General features: G+C 39.9%; 1 protein-coding gene across 1 annotated transcript; it reads right to left on the bottom strand.

The window, feature by feature from the left end:
* Nucleotides 1–83: 83 nt before the first annotated feature.
* rrh (retinal pigment epithelium-derived rhodopsin homolog) lies at nt 84–8,958 on the bottom strand. The gene is made up of 7 exons (XM_084381212.1): nt 8,675–8,958; nt 7,924–8,114; nt 6,044–6,143; nt 4,568–4,721; nt 1,759–1,927; nt 1,261–1,439; nt 84–1,067 (listed from the first exon to the last, which is right to left on the bottom strand). The coding sequence occupies exons 1-7, from the start codon at nt 8,784–8,786 to the stop codon at nt 962–964; spliced, it is 1,011 nt and encodes a 336-aa protein (XP_084237338.1). The 5' UTR covers nt 8,787–8,958; the 3' UTR covers nt 84–961.
* Nucleotides 8,959–9,378: the final 420 nt, after the last annotated feature.

Below are 9,378 nucleotides of genomic sequence, written 5' to 3'. Positions count from 1 at the left end.
TGTATAGTGACAATAAAGACATATTCTATTCTATTCTATTCTATTCTATTCTATTCTAATATCAGTCAACAGTGGTGGAACATTTACTCAAGCACTACACTTAAGTTTAAGATACTATCAGTACAATATCTACTAGTGGGATTGAATATTAACACTTTGCACATGAAACATGACCAGATAATTATAAGAATAAGAATTCAATAACATTTACTCAAGGATTTAGTACAATGTACAAGTTGAAGGTACTTTCATGGTATTTCATTTGAGTACTTCCAGTTTGTGTTACTTTACTTCACTAGATTGTATCACTTAGTATAATTTAAACTACCTCCATGCTCCATGTTAGTCATCTACAACATTAAAATGCTGCTATGTTAATGTAATAACAATATCAAATGAATTATATTACGTAACATTAAGACACTAACATTCTGCAGCATAATGTGCAAAATGAATATGATGAGTTTAACTTTTTCTACCACTACTACTTGTCTCCATTATTACTGTATATTGATTATGTGTATTTCTTCTGTATCTGAGGAGTTAAAAGGATCACATTCTACTACTACTATATATTCTACTACTTGCACACATTTATAGCAAAACTCTAAACACAGTAAGAAAAGCAACAGTCCATGTAAAACTGCTGCGAATATGCAAAGTTAGACAACATCAGGGCCCTTTCTGCCTCCACAATCCAATTAGATTCTGTCACACAGTTGTAGAATGCAGCCCATGTACAGAGAGATTTTCATTGTCAGTTTGTTATTGAAGTAACTGGAACACAAATACAGTCTACAATGGGAAAGCAAGTGGAATTTACACAGTAAACACCACAGCTTTATGTTATACAGCAGAAGAGGAACTACAATAGAAACACTGACAGTGATTCATTCCATCCTAGCAATCTTCTCTACAGCCAGGGTATATTAATATAATGTGATACTGTTGCAATTTCATCTCACTGGGTCAGAGGTTGTTGGGAGGTTGTCATGGGAACCTGGGTATTGATGGTGATTCGCTGCCTGGTTTGACATCGGATCATCCCTATGATGGCCCTTCTGAACCTGCAGGAATAGATTTAAGTGTGTGTGTTAATCTTTAATTTTCATGTTTTAATGCTGTGACTAGTGAGCGGATGGTATACTCAAATACTATACATCATTAAAACATTACATTGACACAAACCCTTCTCTACCCCACAAGTGCATTACGTGCACATTAACTACTATGGCAGCATCACGAAAAGAAAACACTCACTTTTTGTTTGCAATAACATAAATGCAGGGGTTGTAGAAGGTGGAGGACTTGGCAAAAAGTGGAGCGATGATGGCCATGGGAGCAGGGATAGTCTTGGGGTCACCGAATGATGCCCAGAGACACACCATGGAGTAAGGGGACCAGGCCACCAGGAACATGACAATCATCACTATGGACATCTGCCGGCCACAAACACAGCAACACAGCTTTCATATAGAATATTGTAAATAGTATACAAGATACACTTAAATTCAAGTGCAAATTATAGCTGCAAAAAAACATCAGAGAAAAGGATCAGTGTCTTTCCTGTGTTCTGCTTTTTCCACTTCAAGTATACTGTACTTTACTAAACTGTACTATGCTATACTGTACTATACTATACTGTACTATACTGTACTGTACTACACTGTACTGTACTATACTATACTGTACTATACTGTACTATACTATACTGTACTATACTAGTCTGAAAATGGCTGAGTGTGGCTCAGTGTTCACCTTGGTGACATCCATCTGATCAGACCAGTCGATGTTGATACTGTCCAAGCAGTTGCTTGCTTTGTATCTCCTCACAGTGACCGACACATTGTAGTAGCAGTAAAACATGACAGACAGAGGCACCACGAAGTTCACAGCAATCACTGCCATAGTGTAAGAGATGAAGGAGCTGTGGAGTGAAAGCAGAGTCTGTTATAGTGTCTGCTCATACAGTTACAGTATAATCTGGATCTTCTTGGTTAATAATGTTTTAAAGTTTCATGTTCACACATGACTAAACTGTATACATTGTTCAATGAACACTGTACGACCCTACACAACATTACAGCAGTCCACCAAAATCTGTTTCTGAGGCAATAAATAAGCAACACAGCTGCTGAGTCTTAACCCATAGATAAACATCCTAAATTAAAAGTTTTTGTTTGCAGGGCACTACCGCATGTGCTTCAACCTGTTTTTTGTAATAAGGTTAGCAGTAGCTAGCTAGCCTCCATAAATTGCGGTTCAGTGTCAGCTATGAAGCATACATTTCTGTCCTTTGAGCTGTGGCTCTTCATGAGTATTTGCTTTGTTATGTTTCTGTATTTAGTTAACAGATTATTTTGGCTCGCCTTTTTTAGTTCATAACTTAACTATTCCACCTCATGTCTTGTGGATGTAAAGAGACGGAGACAGATGAGTCTCTTCATTGAGTTTTACTCTACAGCGAGGGACCGAGGACCACCTGTGTGTTAGGGTTAAAACAGGACAGAGTTTATTGTGTCCCAGAACTTTCCACTTGGCAGAATTATCGGATATTTTGTTTTTAATGATTCTGAAACATAAATCTGATCTGGCTTTAATAACAGATTGGCAACAGATGTTTTTGTGTGCCCTATTGCTGCTTATGATGTTGCTGTGACTTGCTATATTAACTGGTCTATGAGTGAAAGCCCGAGTAATCAGATGAACTGATTAAGTGCTTAAGCTAAGACATTCTTTACATTTCAAGCAGTGCAACCTTATTCATTTAGTAAAAATACAAAAAGGAGATTAGGAGATCCGCTGCATATGGAAAGTATGGAATACATTATTACAGTTTTTGCCGAATGCTTTCACACATGTAGCAGACTTTGGCTCACTGTGTCATAACTTAACACACAGGCTAAGTAAGACACAGCACATGAAGATAAACTCCTAACTTATACAGCAAAATGAAACTCTTGAAACAAAACCTAACAATCCCATTTCAAAACTGTTTTTAGCATCAAAACATTAAACACATGCACCTTTGAATTACTCTTTCCTCGCAGCAACAACACACAGATGTGCTTTATGCAAAACACAGCTGTATTCAGTACTTTGGATGGTTTTTGACTTTAAAAGACTCATACGGATTTTTTTTTGTGAAAGATTGATCCACTACAGTTGATCTAGACAACACAAAATGGAAAGGCTTCAGAATTTTTTTTTTGTTTTTCAGGTTTTTGCAAAAGTAAAAAAGTTCCAGGAATCTCTAAAACAGAAACATGCAGATAATGTACAGTGAATATAGTGAGTGTAATTGAAAACACAGGACTATCACATATACATCTACACACAATACTGTAATGAGTATGTGTGTGAAATGTTGTGCTTTTTAAGGATGCGGGAGGGTGTAGATATGCTGACAGTGTTGATGTCAGCAAAGGTTATTTGATCTGCGACAATGTGCCTCTCAATTCACAATTCACAAAATTCTGCCTTCCACCCTGTGCAGGTCGTCTGGCAGTTCTGTAGAAAATGAAACATCATACATTTTGTACTTTAGACAGTAATACAGCAATGTATTGTACTGTGCGTTTGAACACTGTGCAATACTGTAATTTCTTTGGTACAGTTTAGTTTGGAAAATTCAAAACATACCTGTTTTCCAGTCTGAAATAACCCTAACCCTCTAATAATTGAGGCAACTGAGTAGCGACATAGGTTTGGCTGGACTCTCTGCCCAGCCTCCCTCATTGTAAGGCCATGCTTTATTACATGGTCCACCAAAGTGGCCCTCATGTCATCAGGTCATGGGTGCAGATCCCGGGGGGTTTTAAAAAACATGAATTGTCCCCCCCAATAAAAATACCCTAAATTATTCAAAATTGAACAAATGTATTTTCAGACTTCACATTCTTCACATTTTAGATTCATATCTAAAAAGAAATGCAATACTTTTTGAATGATATGGTGAGCCTCTACAAAGTTGGGATTTATGGTGGCATGGTATGAGTTGCATACGGGCAAAAAAAAAAAAATCACTTTTGAGTCCCCCCGAATCCTGACATCGGATCTGCACCCCTGCATCAGATATTTGTCTCCTTCTGTTGGCTGCTCCCCTTCTTCATCCTCTTCCTCATCCTGCTACTGCTCTTACTCTCCCTCTTCCTCTTTCTGCCTCCATGTTTCCAAAGTTGGCACAAAGGAGCTGAGCCCACATCAGGTGTATTTGTAGTGCTATGGCTTAGACTGATTGGTCTACAATGAGATTTTAAATGTTTTCATGTGTGTGAATCTGTGTGCTTTTCCAATTTTAGTTGTGTTTTGTATTTTAAATAGATGTGTTTTCCCAATGATTGCATGAGATTTCCTTTTTGAACAATGTGTCTTATGTAAAAAACAGTGTGTAGTGTTTTGCAATAAGTGTGTTGGAGAATTTCAAACACAGTGCACAGCATATATTGTGTTTGCAGGGTTGGTGCTTTTGTTTAGGGCATGGTCACCAAAGTTAGAGGTTGTGATGCTTTGGGCATAGCAACCACTTTTAGTGTTTTAGCATTAGGCAAAAACTGTAATAACTCACGCATCATTCTGTCTCCAGTTGATGGTGCACGTAGCTCCAGTGGGGTCAGGGGCATAACCAGCCCAGCCCACTATGGGCATGGAGGACCAGAACACAGCATTCAGCCACGCTGCCAGAATAAGAAGGTTGTAAGATCGCATCGTCATTTTCTGCCCTAGAGAGAAAAAATACAAGTACATTAATACCGAAGGTTAGGAAAGTCAGTGAAGTGGAGATACTGGTTTCAACGCAAGTTATTCCTGTCAGGTTGATGTTGATGTTCTGAAGACTCCAAAAAATGACATACACATTTGAATAAAACTGGTTATGAGGTGTAACAATAACCCGTCTGTACTGATAAGATCTTACAATGTTATCTTGACCGATGCTGAATGTGAGAATCTTTTTTGGATAATATTCACTATAAACACAATTTGTGACATTTCTTACATCTCATCTGTTATAAGGAATATGCATGTAGGCTGGACATGTTATTATGGATCCCACTGCTTTTCTCAATAGGACTTGTCCTACTCTGCCTCTGATTTGGTGTACCCTGATATTCTCATACTCTCAATGTATTTAATGTTCCTGTTTAATGTTGATTCAGTCAAGCTAGGGTTAATGAGTTATTCTAGAAGTATTTGTGTATCATATTCATATTTGTAGGAAATCTCTGAACATCCTGTCAGCAGTCAATAAATCAAATGCTTTGACAAATCAAAGTAGAGTACACACTCACTGAGCCTGCTCCTCAGTAACTAGTTAACTCAGTAGCATTGAGCACAGAGCCCCTAAGCCAAATAACAAGTGAGCAGCAGTGGCAGTGACAGTCCTTCAGCTGCTAACTTACCACAAAGCACAGAGCCCCTGAGCCAATAAAAAAGCCACTGAGGCAGCAAAGGTGGCCAACGTTAGCATAAAGCACACACCGGTGGTAATTGTTTCAGCATTTAACAGAGTTGTTTGTTCATGTATTTATTAGTCTGACTGCAGTGAACTAGCTAGCTGCTCAAACATCTTCCAGCTGCCCCTACAATCACACTGAGCATGGAAAACTGATAACACAACCAGGACTAATGCTACTCAGCTCTGCCGAGAGTGTTACTGCCAGGCTGCCTCTCCATGAGCAGCCTGGCCTGCAGACACCCGGCCTGTCCGCTCTCCCATAGTTCTGAGACATTGAACAGCAAAAAGCGAGTATGGAGGAGGACAGACCCTGAGAGGAGCAGGTCAACCTGAGGGACACCACAGCTGAAGAGGTTGGTGTGTGTACCGTTTAAACTACAGCTCACAACCCGTTGTATCAGCACCACAGTTGGCTGTGTGTTGTACAAACCTACCACAAGATCACAATCATAACCACAGCTACACATAATACTACTCTATAACTGACTAACCCAACTAAAGAAGAAAAGCAGTGGAATCCATACAAATGCTAGCTGGACAGTAAGAGGGCCTCACTGTCCCCCCTTTGCATGGAGAGCCAGTAGATACCTATGTCTGGTCTGCAGATGGTGAGGTAGCGGTCAATGGCCACCACAGTCAGCAGGCCGATACTGGCCATGCCAAAGAAGATGTTGAGAGCTGCATAGATCTGGAGACAAAAACAAAGAGACGTTAACTTTTTAACAGATATGTCATGGTAATGGCCCTATTACTGGACTGACTGTGGGCCATGATGCTGCCTTGAGGTTTATAGTTGCATATTTTGGACACAGTTTAAGCCGTACTTTTCTATAGCAGCCAGGAGCTAAAGGAGGTACAGCAGGCCTCCCAGCATCTCCTGGTTTCACAGCCCACTTTAGATGAAACCACGCTCACTTCTGTATGAACAAAGGGCTGCGTTCCCTTCACATCCTTGCGTTCAACTCCAGCTTGCTAATTTCTGTCTCATATGTGGTTTGATAACAGTAAATTGTTTAAATTCAGTGCCCCATATCATTAATATATTGCAATATTTTGGCAGCAAATTTTGTAGCAAATGTACACAACGGGTACTTTATAGGAAACCCTCGCTGCCCAGCTAAAGCATTTGTTCTGGGTTTCACTGTTGATCAGCATCACATGGCTCAATACAACTGTGCAGTAACAAGGACTGAGAACCCCCATAATCTGCCATAAGAGTCAAACACGCGACACATGCGTCAGCCTGCTCACAGGTTTAGTCTCATGGCCAGCCCAGAATCAGTCACGTTTGTGAGTGTTTTCAAAGAGCCACAAACTGACTACAAATTATATATTTACACACATTATGACTAAATACTACTTTGTAGAATTACATGACACAAATAAATAAATCCTTTTTTTACATATACTCAACAGAAGACTGATTGAAACACCTGTTTCCACAGGTAAACTGGTAACAGGTGAGAGGATCGTGACTGGGTATTAAAGGCTCAGTTGATTGAAATGGTTTCCAGTCTACTGACTGCTCAAAGTGCTTTACAACACTTCAACGCCTCACACACACAGTTGTGCCACACTGATGGCAGAGGTGCCAACTGCTCATCAGGAGCGAGGAGGGATTAGAACCAGCGACCTCCCGATTACTAGTGAACCTGCTCTAACTCCTGAGCTACAGCCACCCCACAAGCAGGTATGAGGTGAGGTTCACCACTTTGTCAAACACATGATGTGTGAAGGAGATTACTACACGGCTCAGGAACACTTGATGCTTGTGAGAATTAGTGAACATGATTTCATTCTGTTTTTATTAATATTTTAAACAGTGTCTAAACTTTTTTGGAACTGGGTTTGTAGAAGGTTCTCATCTTGTTGTTAACTGTATATTACATCAACAAGTTTGTTTTTTTTGCATTTGAAATGGAACAAAAGAAAAGAGTCATAACTCATTGTTTTGTGGTAGTATTAAAAACACCATTACAATGTATTTTAATGTTGGGAGGGATCAATAGAACCTGTTAACATGTTTATACAGTAAACAAGTCTGAAAACATTAGAGCTGTCTGTATCTCCAACTGTCTGAGATCACTGGCCATGGTCTGGTCCACGGTCCGATCCATGGTCCAGTCCACGCAGACTAGACAGTATGATTGATGCACATCATGTGGAACCACAGTTCACAAGCACCAGTTCCACCTGGAAACTTTTATCAAACGACTTGTGACTTAAGTGATCTGTTACAGCACTATTACCTGGGCCACATAGGACGGAAGACAATTCTGACAATTAAATATTGAGCATCCAGATGATTTGTGCTTCATTACATTTCAAGGTATGTGAAATCCAGAACAGCTGACAGAAATGACCATCCCTCATCTCAACATTAAATTTGATGCCATTTATGTGAGTATTCAATATGTTGCTCAGTCAGTGAAATAATGTAGATATGAAGGTGCTTACATTCCACCCACCTGACAACCAGTGTAGCCAAATTTCCAGCTGCCGTGGATGTCTGAGGCAGCTGACATGGGATAGCCAATACCAGCCACTCCGATGTCAGTTAAAGCCAAGTTGATTATAATGAAGTTGGTGGCCGTGCGGAGCTCCCTAAACTTCACAAACATCAGCAGCACCACTATGTTGCTCGCCAAACTAACCACACCTGGGGAAAAAAAGGAGACGTGCAGTAGTGTCACAATGTGGAAGTCAAACCTGCAGCACCTTATAGGTTTAATCAGATAACAAATCAAAGTGAAGCCCAGGGTTGACATCGTTTCTAATGTTGATTTATGTTTCACCTTCCTAATAAAGTTGCCATAAGAGAGAAAAATACTCAATGAAGGATACAGAAACAGTTTTAAACACACTGGCTATTAGTCTTCAGCTCCGAGGTAGCAGCACTTTAACATTTAACACCGTTCTTATTAGCCACTCAAAAACATGAAATACAGTGCCAAGACCTGAATAAGTTACATAACGCTATCAGAACAGCTTTTCAACGGACAACAATGGACTCATTTTCTTTCTGCATAAATGCCCTCAAAGGTCTAAGACCACCTACATACAGTCATGTTTCCTAACCCCCATTCCATGTTCTCATGAAAACAGCTAACAGAAACATTGTCTGACTTCAAAAGGTTCTACAGGAGAACATCAAGCAGATACATTAGCTACACTGAAACAACACAATACTCACATAGTATTGTGTCTTCTCTTTCTTACCTGCAGTAATGAGATATCCTGCCACTATGTTGTGCTCCAGTTGGGTAAAGGCGCTTTTTCCCCCATAAGGTTCAAAATCATCTGAAATATTGACTCCAGAGTCAATCCCCATTTTCTGAGACGTTAATAATAATAAGACAAAAACAAATGACGCTTAACTGAAGCAAACAGTCTTCCTGTGAACCTTTTTGGAAGAAAAAACAGAGAGGTGATTCAAAATATACAGAATCTTATCGAAAGAGATTTAGAGAGAGCAAAAATATGTCGGTGTTGTTGTGGAGAGGTTGGTGAAAGTGTGGAGGGGTGGGGTGAAGGGCATTAATACGTACCCCTGCCCCCCTGTCCCTGATTAGCAGGAGGCAGTCTGTATGTTACATGGGCAGCGGGGCTGCACAACAGAGGCTTAGCGCTCACGTGGAATCCCTTGCAGATTGACTAATAAGGGTTTGACATTACAAAACTGAAGTTGAGTTGGTGGCTGAACCTCAGGCTGAAGACTATTCACTTCACAGAGGCTACAACAGGAGATACAACCAACTGCTGCAGGGATCCTGGACCCCGAGGACACCAGGGTGACTGTGTAACAATTAGTTTGATTTATTTAGTGATGGAGCGTAACTAAGTACATTTACTCAAGTACTCTACTTCAATACAATTTTGTGTTAATTGTACTTTACTTGAGTATTTAAATGTTCTACTACCTT

The sequence above is a fragment of the Pagrus pagrus genome (assembly GCF_965226575.1).
Source record: "Pagrus pagrus genome assembly, chromosome: 18".
Classification (NCBI taxonomy): Eukaryota; Metazoa; Chordata; class Actinopteri; order Spariformes; family Sparidae; genus Pagrus; species Pagrus pagrus.
This window is presented reverse-complemented; position numbering and strand designations above follow the sequence as displayed.